The sequence below is a fragment of the Desmodus rotundus genome, chromosome 3, assembly GCF_022682495.2.
Source record: "Desmodus rotundus isolate HL8 chromosome 3, HLdesRot8A.1, whole genome shotgun sequence".
Classification (NCBI taxonomy): Eukaryota; Metazoa; Chordata; class Mammalia; order Chiroptera; family Phyllostomidae; genus Desmodus; species Desmodus rotundus.
Window position 1 is genome coordinate 194,544,340 of NC_071389.1, and position 27,102 is coordinate 194,571,441.

Below are 27,102 nucleotides of genomic sequence, written 5' to 3' on the forward strand. Positions count from 1 at the left end.
TGGCGGGAGGGCAGGTCCTCTGCCCATCCCTCCAACTCGTGGGCAGCGTCTAAGCCCTGCTTCCTCCACAAGCCTTCATTCACCAAGCCCCTTCTTTCCAAGTCCTGTTCTGGGCTATTTAATACTAGCAGCTAATTGGCAAGTATCTGTTAAGCAGTTACTATGTATCTTATGTGGAGCTACATTCTTCAGTCTATCAGAACAGCTCTGCAAGGTTGCTGTAATTTGTTCCATTTTATAGATGAAGAAATCAAGAATCAGAGAGGTTTAGTGATTTGCCTAAGGCAGCGATTTGCACCCTTTTTTCATCTCATAGCACACAAACTAATTACTAAAATTTTGCAGCACACTAAAAAAATATATTTTTTGCTGCTCTGACAAAAAAAAAGAAAGTGGGTGTAATTTTGATTCATTCACACCAGGCGGCTATTGTGTGTTGGCTGTTGTCAGGTTCTGGTTTGACAATCTAAAGGAAAAGAGGTCAGTGCCCTGACTAAACAGTCGGGTGTTGCACGTTTTAGAAATTCTTGCGGCGCACCAGGTGAAAATTGCTGGCCTAAAGTCACATAGTGTTTGGGAGAGGCTGGATTCAAACCCGCAGCAGTCTAACTTCTCCGTGGAACCCCCTCCTCCACCTCTGAGGCCTCTGCTCCCAGTTTCCATGGTTTCCAAGGTTTTCCTTTGGTTCTTCCCGATTCTGCATCAGCCCTCTTCCCCAGCCCTGCAGCTCCCCACACCCCAGTCGGATGCCTTGGAAACCTCGGAGGGCTCCCAGTCCTCCCAGACGGAGGGCTCTTCCTCAGGAGAGTTCTGTAGGCCGGCAGGTCCTGTTGGACTTTGGGCCTCGGGCATTGCCTGGCCCAAACCCCTTGCATCAGCCCTTGGCCATTTGGCACTCCTGGCTCAGGAGAGACATGGAGCCATGCTCAGGGCCCAGCTGGCTACCAGGCTGCCCTGTGGAGCCCTCTTTCCCTGTTCCTGCGTACAGCTGGGGTCATCTGTGGCTGTGGAAACCTCCTAATTAACCAATAAATCAGTTTAAGTGGTTGCAGAGCCGACCGCTTCCTTCCCGTCCTCACCACACACCAACAATGCGCATCAGCTTCTGGTCAGGGCCGAGACCTGCAGGCCTCTGTGTCTCCCCAGCACGCCTGCTGGCTGCTGGGCACCCTGGGAGGGTCCCTCCCTGACAGAAGCAGCTGCTGAGTCCTGGTCACTGCCTGCCACCTGCCACCTGCCACCTGCCACAGACCCTGGGGTCAGAGCGACAAGTCACCCTTCACAGGGGGAGGCTGAGACCCAGCTCGGGGAGCAACTGCTTCAGGGGCCCAGCACGGGAGCCTGACGCCTGGTTCTTTCTCCCACGCCTCTGCCAAGGTGTTCGCGGCTTACTCGGGCCACAGCAGTGGGACTGTTTCCGGGAGGCCTCAGGGGTGATGCCGCCCGCTTCCACAGTACCCGGCGTGGCCTCTATCTCCCTGTGGCCTCACTCACACCTCCACTGGCTCACTCGGGCCTCGCACCAACCCTGGCAGGCAAGGAATATCACCTCCATTCTCAGAAGCAAAAGCTGAGGCTCAAGGAGGTGAGGAAGCTTGACCAGAGCCAAGTGGCCGAGCTGGTACCCTAACTGGGCCCCAGGCGTGGCTCTCAGGGCAGCCCAGGCAGCATCATGAAGACGTCCAAGCACATCTGACAGAGTTTGCCACAGGACGAGGGTGAGCGCCCGCAAAGCGAAAGTCAAAGAAGGGAATGAAATCTCCCAGCTGGGCCGCTGCTCCTCCACAGTCACCTCTGTAGGCATGGACAGGTGACCTGCTGGGGACAGCCTCCATCTAGGGCAGGCAGAGTCCAAGCCTGCACGAAACCCCAGGCCACCGGGGAGGGTCCCTGCTCAGCCGACAGACAGTTGTCCAGCCCTGGGCTCTGGCTGGACTTGGAGGCCTCCTACCTCTGAAAGTAGGTCTGGCTGGACCATCGGAGCCAAATAAAGAAGCCAGAGGCCCTGGCCAAGGGAGGGCAGTATGGCCAGGCCCAGAGTAGATGCAGGGGTATTTGATACATGAGGTTAGAGGGGCCCAGGAAGGAAAGACAGTACCTACCCTGCCCCTCTTTCCTTATGCCCCAAACATCTGGGTGCCTGCCCTAGGCGAGGCCGATCAGGGAAAACAGAGATGGCATGAGTCTGACCTGGCCTCTCCCTTCCAGCGGCTCTCAGCCCAGCTGGAGGGCCAGACACCAAAAGAAGAACAGACAGCACCATGGGATGGGCCGTAACAGAACGTGCAGCTCTGAAGGGGCACAGAGGAGGGTACTCCTGCCTTCCTGGGCCATCCAGGCAGGAGTCCCAGAGAAGGAAACGATTCAAACCCATTATCCTGGAAAAAGGTAGGAAGAGTCTGCAAGGTAGAGCAACCAAGGCAGGGCACAAGAAGGAGCAATAAGCGGCTCATGTTACTGAAGCAGGTGGGGTCCAGGGAGGCTAAGAGGGTGGGTGCCAGGAGGTCACCAGGGCCCCCCAGGCCAGCTGGAGCTCCCAGACTTGCTCCTTCAGGCAGGCGGTGATACCATTGAAAGTTTTCAGGAGGGCAGGGGCCCTGGGGTTGCAGTGCCCTGGGGCTGGGTGGGACTGGCAGGCTGGCAGCGAGCTGCTCCAAGGGCCTTGCCTGGGGCTGGGAAATGACTTTTCCTATGGATTTGGCAGGAAGATTGACAGCCGGCTGCTGGGCTCAGGCTCGGCCCCAGAGATGCCTGGGTCTGCCTCAGGGGGCTAATGAAATGCTCAGAAGAGCAGATGGTCTCAATACAGCAGGTCCTCGAATAATGTCATTTCATTCGACGTCCTTTCGCTAGAACATTGATGAGATGCCATGGGAACATAACTCTAGTTTGTATCAGCCTGTAATAAAACTGCTTCAGGTCACAGAACCTATGGATGATGTTCAGTGAGAACTTACTGTACTTTGGTGAGGAGAGAGCCGTGAGTCCTGTAGGACCAGATGCAGGCCAGGGGGCGCTGGGGGGGTGGGGTGGAGTAAAGGCTGAATGAGCCCTGTCTGCTGCCCCCAGGGCCCAGGAGAAGCCACCTGACCACAGCCCCCTGCAAGGCCTGGGAAGGAACCCTATTAGTTGGCGGGAGAGTTAAATTCGGCATCCCTGTCATCCTCCTCCTCATTTGTGCAAACCGCTTAGGAATGGGCCTGCAGCACGGATGTCTAGCACACAGTGGGTAGAAGTTTCTTCTGCAGAAAAGAAAGGCAGAGGCCCGGGGGATTCTGGGAGCCCAGTGGAGGGCCCTGAGCCAGCCTGGAGAGGCAGAGAGGACTTCCTGCGGGGCTGGTGCCCAAGCCAAGTCCTGAAGTGGGAGTTAATCAGGGCAGACGGGCAGGGAGAGAGAACAACATGTGCGAGGCTGCCTGGAGTCGGGCACAGCGTGGGGTGCTGGGGGCCTGCAAGTTCTTCTCTGAGACTGAGACTGTACTTTGTCCAGAGGACAACGGTGAGTCACTGAAAGTTTGTAAATACAAGAACGACCTGGCGAGATTTACTCTTTAGGGAACTCTTTCTGGCTTGAGGCAGGCTTTCCTGCGGAGGGAGAGCGGGGTGGGGGGCTGCTGCTAAGGGGCTCCTGCCAGAACCCAGAGAGGACGCTAGCAGGCACGGGCAGTGGCTGGGCAGATGTGGCGAGACAGATGGGCACCACTTAGGATGTACAGTTGTCGGGATGGTGATCGAACATGTGGGAGGAGGAGAGAGCTGTCCCAGATGACACCCCAGACTCCCACCTTGGGCTGATGGGGATGGCTGTGGGGATGAGGAGGGTCAGGTTTGAAGAGAGCTCAGTTGGAACATGCTGAGGCTGAGGGGCCTGTGGCACGTGGTGAGGAGTGTCCACAGGGCCCTGGCGCCCCAGACACCTACTACCTTTTAGGTCCTGGGCTGGGCCCAGAACACATGTCTCATCTGCTTGAGAGTCGGAAGATGGAAGCACTCAGGCTCAGAGAGATTAAGTAACTTCCCCAAGATCCCAGAGCTGGCCAAAAACAGAGCTGCGATCTTTAGTTCAGGTTTGTCTGATTACGGTTCCATGGTGTTTGGGCAAGAGAAGAGGCAGGAAGGAGTTGATTAAGGGGGAGGGAGGAGCTGGGATGTGCAAAAGTGATTCCTCCGCCCGTATAGCAACTGTAGTCAGGGCTCAAACTCACCCTGGGGAGGGTGAGCGAGGTGAGGACCCTGGAGTGGCTGAGTTAATCAGCTGCCCTCCCTGCCTCTGGCTGGCAGGCACAGCACCATCTATCAGCTTCCAAGTGTGTACCTGGGGACGTCAATACCAATTAAGGACCCAAGGTTTCCTGTTAACGAACATCAGTGCCTCAGCCCTGATGCACGGCTCATTTGCAGGCTGCCCATTGGATCCAAGATGGCCTGAGGCCAGCGGGCCAGGCTGTGCTGGCTGGACCTGTTTCTGGTGCAAGGACAAGACTGATTTATTGAGGCATCTGCCAGGTGCCATGTTGTTTTGGCGGCCCAGTCTCAGTGGAGGGGTGAGACGGGAGCAGGAGGGTTTGAGGGGCATGGTGCCAGCTTGGACTGTCTCGGGGTGTACTGGGTGGTGGTACTGCTGGGGAGGGCACTGGCCTGGGCACTGGGTGGACCTCGCAGGTCCACTCAGAGGTGGCATAGTGCAGGGGTCAAGGAGCGGACTTGGAGCCACACTGTTAGTTGGATTCTGGCTGCTGCACTTCCTAGCTCTGATCTCTCTGGGCTTCAGTGAGCTGTAGACCCCGGCTCTCTGCCTGAGCCGGTCCCTTTGGAGGCAGACTGCCTTGCGTTGCTCACCGCGGCTGCCAGCAATACGTGATGTTTCCAGGGCTCCCCTGGGCAGATCCTGGTCTCCAGAGAAGGAGGCGTGACTCCACCTCTGCCCCGTGAACGTGCTGACTGGCGAGTGCTTCTGTAGCATATGGCATCCTCCCGGGCTTCCAAAGCAGGAGAGTCACCAGGCTGGCATGGGCCAGTCACAGGAACAAGAGGACCCACTGGTCCCTGGTCTTTTGCTTCCAAGTGTTTCCTCACCTATGAAGCCAGCTGACCACGTGTCCCTGCAGGCACTGACTTGGTGTCAGCTGGTGAGCCAGCAGCAGGGCGTTCGGGCTCTAATGCCCCTTGGGCCTCATAGCTGGTGGGGGGCCAGGGTCTTTGTCCGGATTGCCCAGGCACCGTCTAGCTTCCTGTCCTCCTTCCTCACCCTGGCTTGGGCTCAGCATCTGAAGCAGTCTGGGGAGCAGGCAGCCCTGGTGGGGATAGCGGCTTTCCCCCAGAGTGCGTGGTGCTTGCTCTGGTGAGGCCACATCCAGATGGGGGTGACAGCCTGCCTCACCTGGTATCTGCCACCTCAGACCGCAGGACTCCTGCAGCCCGGTCCCGCTGCCCTCCCTGGCCAGCCTCTAGGTCCCACAGCCAGCTCGGCGACCACCTCGGGAGGGCTGTGGCAGTGGCAGCAGCCAGCAAAGATCAGCCAGGGCCCCTCCAGACTCAGCTCAGCCCCATCGCCTTGTGCTGTCCTTTCTCTTCTCCCGGGGGGCCAGGCACACGCCTTGTCCACCAAGCTCACTGTATCCTCTGATGAGTGAGGAAAGGGCTGCACCCTGCTGTACCTGAGGTGGCCATGGAGACAGAGGCTCACTCAGGAAGGCCTGCGGATTCCCACCCTGGGTCTCAGGGGCACTGGAGACGTGGGCACTTTGGAAACCCTGGCAGAGGTCACTCTAGACCCGGGCTGGGCCCAACGCGCCAGCTCTCTGATCTCAAGCAAGTTACTTTCTTTCACTGAGCCTCAACTTTCTGCGTCTGTAAAACAGTGGGAGCAGAAATGTTGGCCACCTCACGTTTTATGGCAAACACTGAATCAAAGGGCTTGTATGCAGGGCCAGCCAGCGCACAGGGGGAGCTCAGCAAACGTCGCCGCCCTCCGTTTGAGGACACTGCTGAGGACACTGCTTCTGAGAAGGCTTTCGTGTCAGGCCTGGTGGAAACCGCAGCAGCTGGGGGGTGGGCAGGTGCGGGGGAGCGGAGATCCAGGTCCCAGCCTCGCTGCCTGGTCAGTCGCCCTGGCAAACCCGCATTTTCTCAGCTATCACAGTTGTGAGAACCTGTGAATATTATTCTCTGAGCACTTCCCACATTCCCCCGCCGTGGGCCGTGTCTGGCGGAGATTCCGTCCTTCCCTCCATGGCTGCATTCCCACCCAGAACAGGGCCGAGTGCACGGCAGGGGCTCATGATTTCTGACAGGAACAGGTGTGAGGTTGAAAGCAGAGGCCCCTCCCAGGAGGTGAAGTCAACAAAGACAGACTTCTTCTTCCTGCCCCCCACCCCCTCCCTGCTTCCCCCACAAACTCAGTGGTGCCCGAAGCAGCTAGTAACAGAACTAACTGGTTGTGCAGGCAACCTCTGCGGGGTCCCCCCTCCTGCCCCCTGCCCAGCCCAGCCGGCTCAGGACCGACTTGCGGGTTTTCCGATTCACTCGTGTCTGGGGCTGACATGGACTGGCCGGCTCTTCACAGATTTGGGGTTGCAGGATAAATCCTGGTTGGAAATGGGGCAAGGCGATGGGGCTGGCTGCCTCACTGTTTGGGGAGTATTTGATGATGCCTCCAAGGCTTCATCTGCCCAGCCTCTTGTTCACAGTCTCCATGGCCACAGAGGGAGCTGACAGGGGTCCCTTCACTTGCCCCGGTGGCCTGTTCTCATGATCACTTGGCTACAGGGCCAAACGTGGGTGGGCAGGGCAGCACCGGGGTGGAGGGAGCTGGTGTCCAGAGGGGGCGGGTCGGTCCAGGCCAAGGACTTGGGAGTTAGCCAGGGGTCTCCATGTCAGGATGTCCTGGAGACACACACAGTCCTCTCCAGGCAGCGCCACAGTCTCAGCTCTGCCAGGACAAAGCAGCCTGCCCTAGGGGACAACAGGTCCCGAAAGGGCCCAGGCAGTCCCCCAGGATGTCCTTGGCAGGTCCCTCCCCTGTCTGCTCCCAAAGGTCTACAGCAAGAGTTTCTGACCTCTCTGGAGTATGCACCTTGCTGAGAACGCAAGCTGTGGGCCTTCGTACCCGAAATACACACACGCACTCTCCACGCGAAACCTTGCATCAGGTCGGGATTCACAGCCAAGGGCCTGTTCCTTGAACCGCTTAGGCCTGAGGTGGAGAAACCTGGCCTTGGCTCTTTCCAGGGTGATCGGCCCCAGAGGTGAAAGGGTTGGGGTTGGGGCAGCCCAGAGAAGCAGGCCCCAAGTGGCCCACCTGTTTGACGTCCACTACGTCCCACCCCTGCCTCTGCACCGCCCAGGACTCTTCCCTGCACCCCCCGCCCCTAGTGCAGGGATCAGCACAAGCCCTGTGGGAAGTTAGTAAAAGCCGCCCACCGGCTGCACCTCTCCTGCTGGCTCCTCTCCCCACCCCACAGCAGGCGGGCAGCTACCTCACTCGGAGCAGCAGCAGCTGGAGTTTCATGGAACAGCTTATTGCTCTTCCTCTGCCCCTCGCTCTCCCACCCTTGAAGCCCCCACCACACTTTCCCTCCCTCAACCTGCCACCTGGTGAGCTCCGGGCTTCCCCTCTCTCAGGGCTGTATCTCTCCCCCGCAGAGACGCCCTTCGTCTTCAGGGTCTAGGGCGCAGCTGGCTTGCATGAGTTTAAGTCACACCTGACCAAGCTGGGGTTTGGGGGGTAAGCTCCCTCCTCCAACGGGTGGGAGAAGTGGGGCAGACCCCAGTGGACACGACCCATGGCCTAGAACAAGCCTGCCTCTGCTCTGTGGTCAGATACTCCTTGGAGAGGGCCGGGCCAGGCAGCGCCTTCCCTGCGGCCTCACCCCCACCCCCTGGGGGCAGCCTGCTGCCTCTCTGAGTCAGTGGCCCACAACCCAGGAAGTGTCCGCTCCTGCGGGGCTGGGAGTGGCTGTCGCCTTTCCAGGGAGCTGCAAGCCTTTTCTAGTATATCTAGTATATTAGTTTCCCGTTGCTGCTGCGACAAATGGCCACAGACTTAGTGGCTTAAAACAACACACATTTATTCTTACAGTTCGGACGGTCAGACCTCTAACATCAGTCTGACTGGGCTACCGTCATGTCGGCAGGGCCAGTTCCGTCCAGAAGCTCTGAGGGAGGACCGTGTCCTGGCCTTTTCTGGCTTCTGGGGTCGCCTGCATTCCTTAGCTTGTGACCCTTCCTCAGCTCCACTTCCTGCTCTGTGAGCCTGCCTCCTACTTCCTCCCTGATCTGCTTCCCTCTCAGAAGGGTCTCTGTGATCACTTCGGCCCACGGGGCTGGGGCGGGGGGGCGGGGGATCCCTTCGCCTTGTCTGAAGATCCTTATGAGGCAGGCAAAGTCCCTTTGTGCCACATGAGGTCACATTCACAGATTCCCGGGATTAGAATGTGGCCGTCTCAGGGCCCACTGTTCCCCCCACTACAACTAGGCTGCAGGATCGCTGTGCCCTCCTGGTGCTTCAACGATTGGGAGGAAGAGGAGTTGGGGGTTTTCTGCTTTGGGTTGTGCAGGGTCCTCCCTAACTGTGTGTCCCTAAGGTCCAGGCTTCACCAGCCGTCCCCTTCCAACCAGAGAAACTCGCTGTGGTGCCTCCTAGAAAGCCAGGTGCCGAGTCTAAATATAAGTGCTGGTGAGGCGCAGGGCCGCAGGTCAGCCCTGGGCCCGAGGGCGCCTGCCCTGAGCCCACACCCTGCTGGCTGCGACAGCCTACGACTGGAAAGGGGCCCAGAGGAGGGTCCTGAGCCTGCTAAGGGTGCCAGGGAGACCACGAGACAAGCGGGCCCTGCGAGGACAGTGCATGTCACCAGGGGTCAGAGGGAGAAGCCGGGGCATGGTCCCAGCCCATGGAGAGGAGAGGAATAGTGACCGGAAGAGGCTCTGAGGTTGGTGAGAGAGCATCTCCAGCCCACAGCATCTGGGGGTGAGGCCGAGGGCCTCCCAGACAAGTGCAGCTCCTAAGTCCCAGGCCTCAGGCTTCCTTGGTAAAGAGAGAGCAGGTGGGCAGGGTGGGCAGGGGCAGGCCAGGAAGGCAGGGAGCCCCTGGTGCTACCTCTTCTCCATGTCCTGCATCTGCAAGCTGAGGGAGGTGAAGCTGGCCAGGAGGTCTGTCACCTCATCCACCTGCGGGACAAAAGTGAGGCTCTGTCACGGGGTGTCAGGACAGGCCTAGGCGCCTGGGTCCCCGGGTCCCCTTCTCAATAGCACAGGCCCAGAGGGTAGGTGTTGTCTCTCCTCCTAAGGCATGTGCTGGCTTCACTGTGACGATGGAACAGCTGGCCGAGGTTAACCCACGACAGCAGGAAGTTTCAGACCCCCTGGAGAGAAGGGCAACGGGCAGCTTCCCAGGAAGTGAGCAGAGGCTTTGAGGTTCACAGGGGGCTGCAACTCCATGGCCATGGCTCACCTGCTCTCTGGTGCTCGTCATCTGGAGGCGGGTGCACAGGTCGTCCAGCCGTTCCCGCTGCTCATGCCGCCCCAGGCGCTCCAGGTACTCCCTCAGCATCTGGATGATCTGGAAGGAGAGGGCGGGCTGGGCTGGGGGTCCCAGATAGGAGGCGGAGAGAGGCCTGCCGCTGCTGCCCAGGAGCACAGTGGAGCCGGGACCAACCGGGGTCACTGTGAAGTGACCTGGGAGCGCTGGTGCTGCAGACGGGGTGTCTGTGGTGAGGGCAGCACCATGGGCTCGGCGGGAGAGGGGCACTCACCTGCTTCACCTCCAGCCGCACGGCCTCCAGGCACTGGGAGTGGCCTTCCTGCAGGATGTTCAGCTTCGACTTGGCCAGGTGCAGGGGTGTGCGGCCAGCCCGGTCTAGGGCATCTACACGGGCCCCTGTGGGGGTGGCAGAGGTGAGCGGGCTGAGGCTGAGGGTGAGAGAGGAGGGAGGAGGGGAGGGTGCCACATACCTCCTCGCAGCAGCGTGGTGATGACGGGGACGTGGTTGGTGCAGGCCGCTGAGGAAGAACGGGGACTTGAGAGTGCAGGGCCACCAGGGCTTGGCCCCAGCTGCCCGCTGCGGGGGTGGCACCATGTCCCTGAGTGTGCCTGTGTCAGGTCACACCTCCTGAGAAGGCATCAGCGAGGCAGCAACTCGGTGGGACTCAATAGTCAAATCCAAGTCTGGCTTCCTCCCTGTACTACTGGGGAAACTGAGGCTTGCAGATAGTACCTGCCTCACCGCGAGCCCTGGCGTGAGTCGGCCACAGGGCAGGAGCCAGCTGCAGGCCTCACTGCCCCTAGCAGGGCTGCCACTGAGTCAATTTACATTGCTAAGTCAGTTCTGCTCAGGGCACAACCAACTAGTGACGGACAGGGAAGTCCACGGCGCACAGACTGGGGGCCGAGGTTCTCCCTAGGTGACAGGAGATCCTGCTGGGAGCCTGCAGGACCCCAGGTTTGTCACCAGAGGAGCCCATCTGTGCTGCAGACGAGGGTGTCTTGGCAGCTTTCCGGGCACTTACCCAGGTGCAGCGGCGTGTTCCCCAGCCCGTCTCGCTGGTTGGGGTCAGCCCCGTGGTCCAGTAGCAGCTGCACTGGAATGGGAAAATGCAAGAGGAGCTGTCAGAGGCTTCTGAGGTCTGCACCCTCACCCCACCCCTAACCTGGCTGAAGAGGCCCACTGAAAGTGTGGACGCGGAGACTCAGCACGGTTCCCTATGTCATTTCCCTTCCTCCCTCCCTTCCTCCCTCCCTCCCCGAGTTCACGTGTAGGACCCTGAGAGCCAGGAACCGAAGATTCCAGGAGGCCCTTCCGGCTTATGCAGGTGTTACGAGGCTGAGATTTTAAGGGTCAGAGAAAGCTCTCCCAAGAGCAGTGGCTGCCCGTGAAGGTCCTCAGGAGCACGCCCGCTCTGTTCACAGCCAAGTGCCATAGTGGGAATCAATCAGACAGGACACTGTGCTGTAGGCCACCTCAGGAGTGGGCTGTGGCATCGCCGGAGCTCCTCAATTACCAGACGGGCAGGCTGACTTGTAGCGAGGGCCAGGCTGAGTGTCGCACCATGTGCGGAAACTGACTCTACACCTACACACCTACACGTGCAAGCCCAGCCAGGCTTGTAGGAGAAAGCAGGACGCTGTCTTCGTGGTCTTGGGAGAGGCAAAGATTTCTTAAATAGGTCACAAAAATACTCACCATTAAAAAAGATTGATAAATTCATTAAAATTTAAAAGAACGTGTATTCATCAAAAGATACCATTCAGAGAATAAAAAGGCAAGCTCAGGGCAGGTAAGTCATTTATATTTGTAAATGATTTGTAACCAGAATAATCAATAAAAGATAGGCACTTGTTTAAAAAATGGACAGCCCTGGCTGGCGTGGCTCAGTGGATTGAGCACCGGTCTGTGAACCAAGGGGATTGCTGGTTCAATTCCTGTCAGGGCACATGGGGTGTGCGCGAGAAGCAACCACACATTGATGTTTCTCTCCCTCTCTTTCTCCCTCCCTTTCTCCTCTCTAAAAATAAATAAATAAAAGTATTTTAAAAAATTAAAAAATGGACAAAAGACTTAATCAGATACTCCACAAAAGAGGATATAAAATGGCCAACAAATATAGAAAGATCTGCTCAACAATGTTGGCTGTCAGAGAAACGCAAATGGAGCCACTGTGAGATACCACCACCCCAAAATGGCTAAAATTAAAAAGAGGCAATGCCAAGTACTAGCAAGGACGTGCAAATACCTGGAACTCTCTTGCAATGCTGGGAGAGAGTGCATATCGATCCAACCGCCCGGGAGAGGTTCGGTAGTGCCTACTAAAGCTGAATATACGTGCACCCAGTGACCCCACAGTTCCGTCCCTGGGTTTACATCTAATGTGGGGAAGTGCTTATATCCATCCAGCCACATGTGTAAGAACGTTCTCAGCAACTGTATCCATTCGCAGCCCAAACCCGGAAACACGGACATCCATCCACAGCGGGAAGGGTGAGCTGTCACACGTCACTCAGAGAAACACTACCCAGCAAGGAGGCAGACACACAGCCTTTGGAAACGGGTCTCAAGGACCTAAGTTTGAGTGAAAGGAGTCAACATACAGAAGAGTGCAAACTCTACAAGCGCCTCCGTTCACGGGAGACTCAGACACAGCAAAACCCGTGCAAGGGTGAACAGGTCCACAGCCGGGTGAGGGCTGGGCGGGGCTGTGGGGTCCCGGACACATTCGCTGTCTTGATCTGGGGGGTGGTTACAGCAGTGTAGCACACAGAAAGGTCACTGTTTATAAGTTATACCACACCCCAAAAAGACTCCTAAAAACAAGGGCTGTCCAGCTGCAGCCTTGGCACTGAGTAAAGGTGGCCTGCATGTCTGGAGGGACTGGCCCCGCCTCCAGGCGATCATGTTCTTCCCCCAGGCTTACCCCTTCCCCAGTCTGGCAGTGCTGGGTCCACAGGCTGGGGCAGTGAGAGGAGCAGGCATCGCCCCGCCCCGCCCCTCTGCTCCAGGACTCACCGATCTGGTCGTTGCCGTTGCAGGAGGCGAAGTGCAGAGCTGTGCGGCCCTTGTCATCCGCTGCACAGGGATCCGCGCCATCTTCTAGCAGCTGCTGCACTGACACCACCAAGGCAGAGGGAAGCAGGGGGGACAGGGACAGAGTGACAGTGTTGGCTAAGCTGCAGTCCCCAGGGGATGGAGAGGGGTACTCGGGGGCCCTTCCAGGCAAGGCACTGCCAATGCATGGGACAGCTAGTCCCTCCTGGATGCTTGCCCTGCGGGGGCTGCCATGACAAAGGGCTTGTTTTTCTGAGGGCACAGCTACAGCCACGGATTCTGGGTGCTCAGACTCCTTATCTAGTGATAGAAGGACCTTGGCCCGCAGCATCAGGACTTTTAGAGCCACAGAAATCCCCAGCACGGACTTGGCCCCATGCCACTACCTAAGCTCGGACACACATCCACTCCAGCTGGACACAGCTGCTCAAGCTCTTGGTCGGCGCTGGCTTTGCTCCCAGGAGGCAGCCCTTTCGAGTGGACAGAGCACAGGTTCCGGAGCCACGCACACTAAATCCCAGGCTAAGGTAAGCTAAAAAGGAAGGAGCACATTGCCAATAGCATGGGGCACTGGAGAGAGCTGGGCTGGGAGTGAGAGGGCCCACATTTGGGCCCTAATTCACCAGCAAATGGCAGTAATTGCTGCCCTGCCAACCAGAGCTGCTGTGATGAGAATAATGGATGTGAATTTCCTTCTCTGGAAAGTATGGAACCATTATAAAATGCAAGGCATTAGCTATTGCATGTACGTGTCCAACTAAAATGCAGAAATTGCCAACATCATGTAAGGGCAAGAACATTTGCATCTGCTCCAGCAAACCTCTCAAGGACTTGAGTCCTTCCAGACTAGGCCCAGGAGTCTCCTCCTCCATGAACCTTTCCTGTCTCCTGAAGCTGAGTTAGCCACTGGCTCTCCTGCCCCCGACTTCAGCCCACTGCTCTCACAGAGCGAGCTGTGCCATTTCAAAGTAACTGCGACTGTACACTGACCCCCCGCCAGGCATCAGGCAGCTGACTGCCAGGCCCCTCGGCCACCCAGCAACACATCATGCCCACCTCACAGACCCAGCGGCCCCAGCCCAGAGAACTCATGTGACGTGCCCAAGCCAAGTTCACGCAGCTGACAGGAGGCCACGCTGGGGCACAAACCCACACGTCACTGGCTCCAGAATTTACACCTCTCCAACTAAATACATAACTTCAGTTTTTTGGGGGGTTTATCTCAGAAATGCTATTGCTTTAATATTCTCTTCTCCAACAGTATTGTCGGGTTTTTGTTTTGTTTATCTTAATACCTCGGTCCAAGATATTACTTGTCTTGCTCAGTGAAGGCGGCCGGCTGACTGAATGAATCAATGAGGGAGAAGGTGCGTGAGAGTGGGGGAAATGAGAGCGTCGGACGTCCCAGTGCTCACTGGCCCCATCACCGAAAGAGAGCCAGTCCCAAAGAGATACAGGAAGCTGAAGCAGCCGCTTCTGCTTTGTGATCAGCGCAGCCAGTCTCTGGAAAGCATTTTAGCGACCTCTATCAGAAGCCGTCAAAACATGCGTAGCCTTTGATGTGATAATCCCATTCCTAGGCAATCATCTTAAAAGTGAAATGCCGGTGTGCAAATATGTAACTGACTAAAGCGCTCTCCCTCTGTCCCTTCAAAAGGCATTGTGCGCAGCCAGTAAATATTGCGACTGTAATTGGGGAGTGGAGTTATAAAGGGTTTTTTGCTTTTTATTTTATAAGCTTTAGAAAAATCATACAGTCATGTATCCATTCTATAAATAGGAAAAATGACACTTCCATTTGGAAAAAGAAACAGTTACAAAGACTATGAAAAATGTGTATGATACACAAAAAATTATGCGGCTACAAAACTGAGCACAATGCACAAGCCCACAAGGAAAATTCCTCTGTGCAGAACCCTGGCCGGGTGGCTCAGTTGGTTAGAGCATCATCCAGATATGCCAAGGTTGTGGGTTCGATCTCGGATCAGGGCACATACTAAGTGGAACAACAATATTGACATTTTCTCTTTCTCTCTCTCTCTCTCAAATCAATAAATAAGATAAAATTTTAAAAAAGAAAATTTCTCTACATAGGAAGAACTAGAAGGATATTCACCAAAACATTAACAGAGATTAAATTCTTTACTGACATTATGAATGTTTTACTTGTCAATTTCAAAAGCATTTTAAATGCATATATTATTTCCATACTTAAAATATTTTCAATGATTATGAATTCATAGAAAAGCACTTACGATTTAACAATAGCAGGGGATATTTTGTGTCCACTGTAATTGCTAAACTATACCAAAAAAACCCAATAAATGTACACAAAAGAAACAAAAGTCCAACCGTAAAAGAAAAGGAGCGAAGAGGCTAACCCCACGGCCAGTTTCGCTGTCAGAGCCCTGCGAGAGCCTGGCAAATCTAACCGCCCTTTAGATTTCAAGATGGATGTGTTAGAGGCTCTGAATGGAAAAGCGCACCCTTTCTGTCCAAATAATAAAACCGCCGCGTGAACACCTGATTCAAGATGAGCTAGATTTTCTGTGGAAAGGGGAAGTTTGGTTAAAATACTCTGGTCACACACTAGAGATAGTAAAAAGAGAACACTTATCATTTTTCCTTGAAAAGCTATCTAGCTTGCTGCCCAAATATTCCAAAATATTAAAGTTCATGGAAAAGAGACCAAAGTGAAGAGCTGAAAAGCCCTCCAGTTTCCAGACCTGCTCACTGTGCTATGCCCTCAGGGATAAGGGAGCCACTTCAAGGCCCACCGTGCAACACCCCAGCTCCTGAGCTGAATGACCTCCTCTCCACGCCTGCTGTGCATGGGCTCGCCTATCCCAAGGCCCTCCATCTATGCTCACATTTCATCTGTTGACCACAGCATCTCCCCACCAAAACAGAATGATGTCCCCTTGAGGTAGGCAGAGTAAGGGATCCCGAAGATGTCATGCCCCAATCCCTGGAATTTATGGATACATTACCTTACACACCCATAAGGGACTTTGCAGATGTGATTAAGGTTAGGGACCTCGAGCTAGGAACATTATCCTGGATATTCAGGCCCAATTTAATCACATGAGTCCTTAATATCAGAGAACCTTTCCCTGCTAGGAGGTCCTGAGAGCGGCAGTGTGAGAAGTCAGTCCACTATTGCAGAATGTGGAGATGGAGAGGGTGGCCTCTCGAAGCTGATAAAGGCAGGGAAACAGATGCTCACCGAGAGCCTCCGGAAAGAAATACGGCCCTGCAGACACCTTGACTTCGGCCTGGTGGGAGCTGTGCTGAGCTCCTGACCTACGGAACTGTATCACAATACAGCCGTGTTGTATCATACCACTGTGTTTGCGGTAGTTTGTTACAGCAGCTGTAGAAATGAATACACCGCTTTCCCCTGATTCACAGAAAGAATTAAGTCAGTGGATAAAATTAAAACTTATTCCTCTACCTTGTCCTTCTACCTTTGATACTCCTACTGCCCCATCACCTAGTGAATGCTGGAGAGCAATGACAAAAAACCCTCAACCCCCCCCCCAAAAAACAGAGTGGGGTCCTGCAGGAGCCCCTCCTATGCCTTCCAGATGTTCTGCCAGAAAGCAAGTTTGAGAACCAGTGACTCAATTACCACTAAGCCTCAGTGAGCAGTTGAAGGTGGCTGCTCTGTGCAGACGGTGGCTCTGGTGACAGCTAAAATCAACGGTCCAATCCCATTAGCCAGAAGTGCCCAAAAGTTCCTAATCTGACAGGTGTCAGGGACAGAAAGGGAGACATGGTCCCCACCATCAAGGAGACCACAGGGTGATAAACATTAAGATATCAGGAAGTCCATGGGGACAGGGAAGCATGGGGAGCAGCATCTAAGCCAGGCATAACTTCTGCGAGATGACTCTGCAGTGAGCATGGTCCGTGGGCGAGCTGTCAGACTGAATGAATTCACGCGCTGTCTTCCCAGGTTTCAGTTACAGGGATTTCCCCTCCCCTAACTCACCCATGGGGCTGGATCCGCTTTGCACACTCACCTGTTTCCACGTCATTGGCATTGGCGGAGTCCCTCAGCCTCTTCAGAGCTGTGAAGAGAGTAAGAGAGTGCCAGTTTATTTTTTTAATTATTGTATTTAAGATTTTATTTACTTATGTTTAGAGAGAGGGTAAGAGAGAGAAAGAGAAACACTGATTGGCTGCCTTTCGCACACCCGCAACTGGGGACCTGGTCTGCAACCCAGGCACATGCCCTGACTGGGAATCGAACCTGCCACCCTTCAGTTTGCAAGCCAGTGCTCAACCCACTGAGCCACGGGAGTGCCAGTTTAAAAAACAACAATAACAGCAGCAGCCATGATGAAGCAGAAAGTGGATGGCTTCCAAGTTAACCCATCATTCCGCCACAATAGCATCTAAAGAGAAAGAAAGTTGCCAGGACACAGGAGTCACTGGCCCGGGGACAAGGAGAAGCTTGAAATGTGGCACAACTAGTGCGAAAGCCCCATTCTGTAGCAAATCCGCCAAGGCCATTGGAGCCAGATCTTGAATCTGCCACTTGTCGTAGCTGGGCGGCTTGAGCAAGTTAGTTGGCCCTCCTGGGCCTCAGGTGTATCACCTGCAAAACGAGGCTGAGCTCCATCCGGACAGCCCTGAGTTATCGCTAAACAAGATGAGATGTTTACATGAAGTTCTGTGTGAACAGGTTACACAGATAATCTTACATTCTCCTTCAAAACAGGCCACTCCCAGATGACTTAAATTTGGTAATCCCTCAGCAGAAACATTTTCTCCTACAATGGCACTACCTCTGTATTAGAGGCTTATAGAAAGCCATGCCTTTGTCATCAGAACAATGGTCAAAATTTGCAACTCAGATATACGATGATTCCTTACATTCACAGAGTACTTGACGGATTTTACAGCAGTCTACTCTCAGATTCTCATTTAATCTTTGTAACACCACTAAGGCGTGGGTGGAGTCACACAGTACTAGAAGGGACTCTAAATTTAGTCTCCATTTGTATATTGTTCCCGCGCTGCTTTCCACGTCACCCACAGATTGTAAGGACAATGCAGGAGACTGACAGAGCAGGAGTCTGGGGTTGGCAGACCCGTTCTAATGCTCCACAGCCACGCGCTGGCCGAGTGACTGGGAGCCAGGCATTTTCTCTGGGCCTGCTTCCCTTCCCTAAAATGGGATCCGTACCTGCATCTCAGTGAGTTGTTATTGTCAGAATTAGAAATGACCACAAGTGTTTGGCGCACAACAGAAGCAGGTTAATAATTATATATGCATTAACTTACTTAACTCTCATAAAATCTCTGGAACTCAGGTATTGTACTCATTTTACAAGTGAGAAAACTAAGGCTGAAAGGTTGTATAGTTTGCCTCAGGTGGAAATGAGGCAGAGGAGTGCAATCCAGGTCTGCGCATCGAAACAAGTTGGTAGGACTTGGCGACAGGCTCTAGCCTGCTCCCCACCCCCCACAGTAAAAGTATTGCCAGTGCCCCATTTTACCATCTATTAATACACACCCGCACTCATGAAAAGTTTCTATTCAGGAATTGTCAAGTGTAAATACTTTTTTTTTCCATTCATGGTCCTTAGCAATTATACGTAGTAATTATTACCACTGAAAGGAGACTCAGGGGTCACTCTGGACCCTTAGATCGGACGTCGGAGGGCTCCAGACTGATGGAGCCTGGATCCCCGAGGACGGCCGGCCCCGCCTCCCGCGCGCTCCTCACCGTGCACCTCCTTGCCCATGGGCCCGAACCGGCGGTGGGGCCTGGCGGCGCGCCTCAGTCGGCCGGCGGGGATCTTACGGAGCAGCTCATCGCGGGGCTCCGAGTCCTTCTGCCATAGGACGTGGAGGTAGCGCAGCGGGGACTGGGCCCCGCCGGACCCTCGGCCCGGGAGGCTTGCACTGCTGTCAAGCGCAGACCCGAAGTCGGCGAAGGAGAAGAGGCCCTCGGGGCCCGTCAGCGGCTCCGGCGCCACCGCGCACTCTCCATCGGAGCTCGAGCGGCCCGAACGCGGTTCGTTGTCCGCGCCCCCGGCGGCGGCTGCCATGGCAACAGTTCCGCGCGGGCCTGGCCGCTGGAGCCTCGTTCCGGACCGACCAACCGACCCACTTCCCTCCGCCCTAAGCCTCGCTGTCAGCGGGCGAGCGGGAGGGACGGCCTGCAACCACGGCAACGGAGCGGGCGCGGATCTAGGGTCGCGAGCTAGAGCGCTCCGAACCAATGAAAACTCTTCCAGCCTAAGCCCCTCTCTTCAACCCAGTAAGCTCGGGCAATAGAATTGGTTTCCGGTAGAGTGACTGGCGGGCATAAGAACCAATCATATTTTTGAAGTGCCCAACACCGGAGCCAATAAAACAGATGAATTTAGGAAACTTTTTTCCATTTCCTCCATCGGCTCAGGAGAAAGGTAACGGACAAATGCATTATCCAATCAATTAAGATGATATGCAGCCAATCGGAAAGGAATGTTGAGAAGCCAAACTTGAGGGAGAAATATAGATAGATTTTAAATCAATAAACGTGAAAAAATACTTCCCACAATTGCGTAGTGTAAGTAGGGAAATGAGAATATGTTAAAATTTTGCCTGTCACCACGAACTGAGGAGTAATACCTTCCGAATGCGATAGATCCCTTTATTCAGGGTTGTCTCGGTAACCCCGGCGTTGATCACTGATTTACAAAGCATTTTAATTCGACGTAGTTACTGCAGAGCGACGCTATAGACCGAAAGTCAGCCCCTGAACTAGGTAACTGGGTTAAGTTCTGGACGCAGGATCAGACTCCATTCCCGCTGAGATGCTCACAGTCCTATGGGAGAAGTCCGAGCTGGAAACACGGAAGTATTCCGCAGACAGCTAATGTTAAGCTTAGGAACAATGCAACTGGGCGAACTGTTTTGTAACAACCCTGTACCCGAGGAAAGAGTGAGGATAAGGAATGTATAAAGTAGAGTCACTAAAAGTTGCTATTGTGAAGGTTGAGACATGAGGAAAGACTCTTCTTGTTCTAACTAGTCTGGTAACTTACTCTTCTAACTTTCCAGTACTGTGTTCATGCCTGAAGGTACATCTGGACATAAACCAGACGTCCGGATAACCCTCTGATTACCGGCTTGCCCCAGGACTCACATACCCAGACCTCCTGGCATGTGGCTGATAACTGTCCCAGACCAATCCTAGGGCTAAGAATGCCGGACTGATAATTCTCAAGAATGTACTTTTTGCTACTTTTTAAACTTAAAAAAATCTTCATCCGAAGATATGTTTATTGATTTTAAAGAGAGAGGAAGAGAGAGAGACATAATGGGGAAGAAACATCAACTGGTTGGTTGCCAGTTGGTGGCCAGGGTGCTCCCCTGCGCCCCCTGACCAGGGATGGAACCCACAACTTTTTCATGCAAGGGATGAAGCTCCAACCAACTGAGCCACCCGGCCAGGGCTACTGTACGAACTTCTCTTTCTTCTATGGCACAGTTCTGGGTTTTTGCCTAGCTCTGTTCCCAGTGTGTATATTCTAAGACCCTTAAATAAATCTTTATCATTTATTTCTAGCCAAAGCCTCCAGACTTTTCAAGTTTGTTCGACATACCCCACAAACACTTCTATAAGGTGGACAAGGAGAGCCATCCCTACTTTATAGATGAGGAGCTGAAACCAGAGAGATAAGGGACTCGTTCGTGGATGCCCATCTTTCTTAGGACTGGGGCTTGAGTCCAGGCAAAAGTTCTTCCATCTCATTCAACCCCGTTAAAACGTAATTTTTCTCTGACAGTTGAGAAGCAATTTCAGAGTTTGCAGTGTCCTCGGAACACCACTGTGAGGTGTGCCACTGTACCGCATAAAGGAAAATGTTATCTGAAGTCCTCTGCCCCATAACCAAAGGATGTATGCCCACTCCACTGATAACCAGAAGGAAACAGAGGAAAGAAGTAAACATTGAACATGTACCAGTTACCAAGCGCTTGATATATGAATATTACACCATTTAGTTCTCCCTTACAAGGGCCTTAGAAGGTAGATATTATTACACCCATTTGCAAGTCAGTAAATTGAGGTCTTGAGATGTTGTATGAATTGTCCAAGGGTACAAGGCTAGAAAGTTGAAGAACTGGGATTTTCCATCACACCGCTTTTTTTATTTAGAAAATTTACTGATTGATTTGAGAGCGGAGGGAGAGAGAAACATCGCTTTGTTGTTCTGTTCATTGACGCATTCATTGGTTGTTTCTTGTATGTGCCCTGACCAGGGATCAAACCCAGCCAGCCAGGGCCACACGGCTTTTGTTAATGAAGAGCCTAAAGAGTTGAAGTGACATCTGTGTATTTATACTTCATGCCTGCTACATTGACCCTGAAATAACTTTATTATTCATCCCTCCTTTTTTCCATGTAATGACCTCCAAAGTAGTCTTCATCCCTCCAGTCTTTGTAGAATAGAAGGGGCCCTTGCCGCCTAAAGCTCGATTCTCTTCATGTCTCTAGGATCTGCCTGCCCCCTGAGCTCAGGTAACCTCCAAACCCTTCATCCTAGCGGGAAAGACAACTGTCTTCCTCCCGCCAGCAGGTCTGGTCTTCAAGAAGCCTGGTCATGGAATATGTTTGCATTGTCACAAATCTTTTAATTTGAACAGGACCCTTAACCATCTAGAGGTAGTTGCTACTTCTAATTTTTAAATCAACTTTAAGAGTTGAGAGCTTTCCCATAAATTGTTCTATTTCCAGATGCTCTTAAAAATGGGAAAGTATGGCGGTACAGGACCAGCTCTGGCCACATGGCCACACTTGGCTGGAGCTGCCCAGCAGCTTCCCCTTCAGAGGGGGAATGGTGTTCTGGTTTGCCACCGTCCTGCTGTTTGCTGTTACCTTCACATCGCGGCCGAAAGTCAGTTGCCACTTATTGTCATGCTTAGGTAGAGTTAACAGGAAATTAATATATTTCTTGTCATTTTCAAATGTGGAATAATGAAAACGTGTAGAGTATTTGAAACTATGATGTGATGATTATGTGATTTTTTAATATCGTGCTAGAGAATTTCTAATAAACCCACATAAGGGACAGCTGACATTCTGGGGAAATTTAACTTTGACTGACAGTTGACTAGGACACAGTGATGTTTTATGACGCTGTAGAGTTAGAGGTTAACTTGCAGGAAACTGATAAGGTGCCATAACTTTTATAGAGAAGAGAGCCAACCCTAAAGGTGACTATTGTTAAATAATTACCCTGTAGGGCATGAAAGAAGTTTGGCTCTAACCTAGCAATCATATTTCAGCATTCCTTTGCCCACTGACGATTCTCAAATTCTTTTCAAACCAGTTCTGTCATACTGTTGGTTCTTTCATTGATGATTAAATGAGCTGACTCTTTATTGGTACGAGAATTATGGTGTAATCTTTTGTCATCGTGTAAGTTCCAAAAAAATTTTGGTTAGCATTTTTTATTAATTTTACCTATAATTTTAAAATCAAATTTATTGAGGTAGAAATTACATACAGTAAAATTTCCACAGTAAGTGTACAAGGCTGATGATTTTTTAAAGATTTTATTTATTTATTTTTAGAAAGAGGGGAAGGGAGGGAGAAAGAGAGGGAGAGAAACATCAATGTTTGGTTGCCTCTCATGTGCCCAGAAGTGGGAACCCAGCCTGCAATCCAGGCATGTGCCCCAAGTGGGAATCGAATTGAACCAGTGACCCCTTGGTTCACAGGCCCACGCTTAATCCACTGAGCCACACCAGCCTGGGCTGCACTGTCTAGTTTTGTTTTTTTCTTCTTTCTATCTAGTGGGCTCCTGTACCAAAAGTTCCTTAAGGATGCTTCTAGTTCTGATTTATAAAGACTGAGCTACTGGCCTCCCGGGGCCCACAGATTACTGCAGTACAGGGGCGGGCAGGCGCTTGTGAGACGGATGGACTCAGGCGAGTGAATCGAACAGGACAGTAAGTGAACTGCAACCGCGAGGCTCTCGGGAAGTGAAGCTTGAAATGAACCCGGCTGAAGAGCCCAGGCCGACTGTAAAATATAACTAATGGCTCTTCTAAGTCGGAGAAGTTCCTGCCTCAAATCCCAGGCAAAGGAAGCTGAAGAGAATCAGGGCAGTTTTTCACCTGCTAAATTCTCTCAACAACTCTCTCCGGTAAAATACCAGGAGCTTCGGTCTGTACTTTCTTTCCCTTTGAAGTACCATATTTTTCAGACTATAAGACACACTGGACCATAAGACACACCTAGGTTTTAGAGGAGGAAAATAGGAAGGAAAATTTTGAAGCAAAAAATGTGGTAAAATATTTAGTAACATCCTTTAAAGCAGAAATCCTTTTCTGCTTGACATCTTTCCACAATTACAGCAGATTCAGCAGGAGACTACAGTACACTATCGTATCTTTCTACAACAAAATACAGTAATGACAGAACTATGAGCAATGTGTCCTTCATAGCTATGGGGGCGCTGTAGCCGAGAACATCAGTGGATGACGCACTGTTACGGGGAGATCTGCTGCTGACACTGTTATGGGGGGGTCTGCTGCTGACACTGTTATGGGGGGATCTCCTGCTGACACTGTTACAGGGCGATCTGCTGCTGGAGGGCCACAGGTTGTGCAACACCCTTGTACGGGAACAGCAGTTGTGCACAACCTGTGTGGCTCTGCAGCTGTTGCCAAATCACAGCTCCCATCATCCCAACCTGTCCAAGCATGATGGGAGTTGTGATTTTGCAACAGCAGCAGGGCCACATTGACAGGTGACCTGCAGTGGAATTCGCCTATGTTAATGTTAATGGGGGGGAAACACCAGTCACATGATGGAGGCATGTATGGTTGCCGCAGGCTTTCTTCTCCTAAGGTGCCCGCTCCGCCTGTACCCTCCTCCCTAGCACTATAGTACGCTGCAGCGGGGACTCTGTTCCTGCCTCCCTTGCTTCATACTGCGGGGACACCCCCCCTCCCAGCCCAGGGCCCGCAGCATCGCCCCACTCCTGCCGCTGCCTGGCTTCCTGCAGCAGCGACCCTGCTCCCGCCTCCTGTGACCCCACTCCACTGCCACCCCCCACCCCCTGCAAGCAAGGTAAGCTACATTCGGATTATAAGATGCACCCCCATTTTCCTCCCAAATTTGGGGGGGAAAGAGTGTCTTATAGTCCGAAAAATACAGTACTGTTTTTCTGTTAGCAAGGGAGCCTTGAAAAATCACCCTGTGATCAGAAGTTTCAAGTCTGTAATGGAGTTCCAGCTGAATTCAGTTCAAAGTTGCATTTCTGAGCAGACTAATGTGCTGCCCAGTAATGGCCTGTTTCAATTCCAAAGCAATTCTAACAAACATGGATTGAAAACTGGAAGCAGGAAGGGTGAGTAGCTATTACAATGCAAACAAGATGATGGAGGCGGAGACAGGAATGATAGAGACGTGGTGGTGAGAATTCAGTCTGGGAATACTTGGAAGATAGAGCCAACCAACCGCAGATGCATCAGATGTGTGGTGTGAGGGAGTCAGGTCGAGGGTGGTTCTGAAGGTGTGGGCCTGAGCAGCTGAAAGAATGAAGTTGCCCTTAAGTAAGATGGGGAGGACTGGGGTGGAACAAGGTTGAGGCAGCAAATCAGAAGCTCAGTTTGGACAGGTTGGGGTTGAGAGGCCTGTTAGACTTCCAGGTATTCACTTGGGCCATTGAGCCCACTTCAAGGGTGGGGTCTGGGATGGAGATATGTGGGGAGTCAACAGCATACAGATGATATTTAAACCTGGTGGACTGGCTATGCCGCCCTGAGAGTGAAGGCAGAGCGAGAAGAGACCAAGCCCGGAGTGAAGGGGCAGCCCACCATTGAGTGATTGGAGAGATGAGAAGGAATCAGCAAAGGAAAGGGAGAAAGAGTAGGCAGTGAGGAAGGCCGTCTCGGAGCCTGCTCTATTCTCTAAGTTAGGGTGTACATTCTGGGAGAGTTGGAAAGTCATACGTAAATAAAACGTGTGCGAGACGGCTGTAAACAAGGGATCCAAATTTCTGGTGACCGAAGCTTATGTGAAGAGTGGAGAATAGAGAGTTTCAAAACCAAAACTTGGTTGGAAGGAGAATATTTAGAACAAGGAATTGCAACATAAATTGTGGGAGAAATCGTGCAATTACAAGTTGCAATTTGCAATTTTAAAAAGCTGACAAATAGCATAAACACCCCAAAATCCAGAAAACAAATGCATTCATTAACATTCTTAAACACCTCCATAGTATTTTTTTTCTATTTTAGGCTGAATATGCTTTGATTGCTTCTTTTTATGATACTTTTGTATCATCATTTTCCATAATGACAATATTAATAACTAAGCCTTTCCTCTAGAACAGCTATTTTCAACCCGTGTGCTGTAAGAATTTTTAAAACATACAGTACCTGACTATGTAGTCAGGGGCACTGACCTCTTTTCCCTTAGATTGTCAAGTAAACAAATGACAATGACCAACAGAACAATAGCCGCCCGCTGTGAATGAATCAAAATTATACCAATTTTTTGTCAGCTCAGCAAAAAATACATTTTTTGGTGTGCTGCAGAATTTTAGTAATTATGTGGCCATGAGATGAAGAAGGTTGAAAATCATTGCTCTAGCATGTTAGCTCTATTTTTTTATTTGTAATTTAGAAAAACCTCTGCCCTGGCTGGTGTGGCTCAGTGGTTGAGTGCCGGCCTGCAAATCAAAGGGTTGCAGGTTCGATTCCCAGTCTAGGGCACATGCCTGGGTTTCCAGCCAGGTCCCTGGTGGCGGGACGCGTGAGCGGCAACCAAATATTGATGGTTTCTCTCCTTCTCTTTCTCTCTTCCCCTCTCTAAAAAAATAAATAAATGAAATCTAAAAAAAAAAGAAGAAGAAATATATCAAAAAGAAAAAAAAAGAAAAGAAAAACGTCTGACTTCACAATTCCTTTTCAGTAATGTCACGAACATTTTGAGAGTTGTCAGAGTTGGAGCAACCCACATCAAATTTTTGACTGACGTGAACTGTAAGATGTCAGGTAATTTCAAGCTTTCTAGTTCCAATTAACCTTAAATATTCCTTTCATTGGGGATACTCACTGATCACAGTGGATGGTAGGTATAGCTTACATGCCGAAGGCCAGCAATAACTTAACTGTACATATAACGTATTCTACTAAACTGGAATGTTCCCAGTTGGATTTCTTCTAGCTGGATTCAAAACACCACTAAATACAAAGGAAAGTTATTACAGAGGGGAAATCGAATAGAGAGAGGTTTTAAGGGATTGTAGTAAAAATATTACTTTTGCACATTTTACAAAAACATAGGATCAGGGGAGCCAATTGCTGGGGACCCTTTGTGGGCCATGGAAGAGTCCTGGGGAATCGAGGAGCCCTAAAGTTTACGCCTTGGTTCCATGATGGTACCAACTCTTTGCGATAGAGCAGAGGGAGTGCAAAATAAAAACCCAGCGCAGAGAACTGTGGCCTGGCGCCCAATTCTAAATGAAAAGTTCGTTTAGTGTTTCCTGCACAGTGGCTCTAGTAGTGCTTGGTTGTCTTTTAACTTCATTCAAAACAATTGTTAGACTGTATTGGGACGGCTATGATATCAGCGTAGATTTAAAAAAACTTTATAAAAATTGGTGATTTTTTTGTGCAGCCATTTTATTACTGAAGATGGAAGAAAATAAGCAACATTTTCAGCATATACTTTTATTTCAAGAATGGTAAAAGCACAACTGAAATGCAAAAATAAATGATTTCTGCAGCATATGGAGAACGTGCTGTGACTGATCGAAAGTGTCAAAAATGGTTTGCAAAGTTTCTTGGTACCATAGGTACTACTGACATTTTGGCCAAATAATTCTTTGCTGTGGGGCTGTCCTGTGCGTTGGAAGATGTTTAGCAGCACCCCTGGCCTCTCCCCACTAGACACCAGTAGCTGGAGCTAACTGACATACTCAAAATGCCCAAATCAATAAAGTTATTGGTGAAAATGAAAAATGTGTTTTATTTTACAGAAAAAAACCCATACAGACTTTTTGGCTAACCCCGTAACAGGATGCTCTGAGTCACTGGCGTCAGATCAAACAATTGAACGTTATGGAGCCAGCCTTGCATACACCTATCTCAGAGGACTGCATTCTAGGCTCTAGACCAGGTAAGTGTGAATGCAAACGCCCCTGAGGCAGAGTGTGCTACGCTGAGAAAAGCAAGGAGGCCCGTGTGAGAAGAGGGTGCTCCCTGGCACACAGCAAATTAGTGGGAGAGCAGGGACTGGAATGCAGATTTCCTTCCTCTTGGTGTTGTGGATGGACAGACAGCTGAGCTAAGTTAGCCCCTGACCCACAGATCGGTCTCTGGGGCTTTATAACCCCGTCCCAACTTGAGGGCTTCCCCGGTTCGCAAACCCACACTACTACGGGATTCCGACCCACAGCCCCAGCGGTCAACGCTGGGTTCGCAAACCCACACTACTACGGGATCACTGTCATGGTTGCCTCATGCAGCCTTCCCTGCTCCAACCTTAACGTTCAAAGTCGGGAGGACCCTTTTTTCCATGCATTCCCACTGCATGGGACCAAGT

General features: G+C 51.9%; 1 protein-coding gene across 2 annotated transcripts; it reads right to left on the reverse strand.

The window, feature by feature from the left end:
• Nucleotides 1–8,048: 8,048 nt before the first annotated feature.
• Nucleotides 8,049–18,803, reverse strand: ANKRD54 (ankyrin repeat domain 54). Of its 2 annotated transcripts, none has more exons than XM_045187100.3 (8): nt 18,277–18,803; nt 16,565–16,612; nt 12,501–12,599; nt 10,507–10,578; nt 9,952–9,999; nt 9,753–9,877; nt 9,452–9,559; nt 8,049–9,168 (listed from the first exon to the last, which is right to left on the reverse strand). In XM_045187100.3, exons 1-8 carry the CDS (start codon nt 18,599–18,601, stop codon nt 9,094–9,096), a joined length of 900 nt encoding a protein of 299 aa, XP_045043035.2. In that variant the 5' UTR covers nt 18,602–18,803; the 3' UTR covers nt 8,049–9,093. The 2 variants fall into 2 exon arrangements, with proteins under 2 accessions (XP_045043035.2, XP_045043037.1); XM_045187102.2 differs by having other exon boundaries at nt 12,501–12,594; nt 18,277–18,416.
• Nucleotides 18,804–27,102: the final 8,299 nt, after the last annotated feature.

Bases quoted from the DNA above. Each gene is read 5' to 3' on its own strand.
- ANKRD54 (XM_045187100.3), bottom strand. From the start codon at position 18,601: ATGGCAGCCGCCGCCGGGGGCGCGGACAACGAACCGCGTTCGGGCCGC. The intron at 10,000-10,506 runs GTAAGTGCCCGG...GTTCTTCCTCAG, and splicing joins GAACACGCCGCTGCACCTGG to CGGCCTGCACCAACCACGTC. The intron at 9,878-9,951 runs GTATGTGGCACC...CCACCCCCACAG, and splicing joins CACCACGCTGCTGCGAGGAG to GGGCCCGTGTAGATGCCCTA.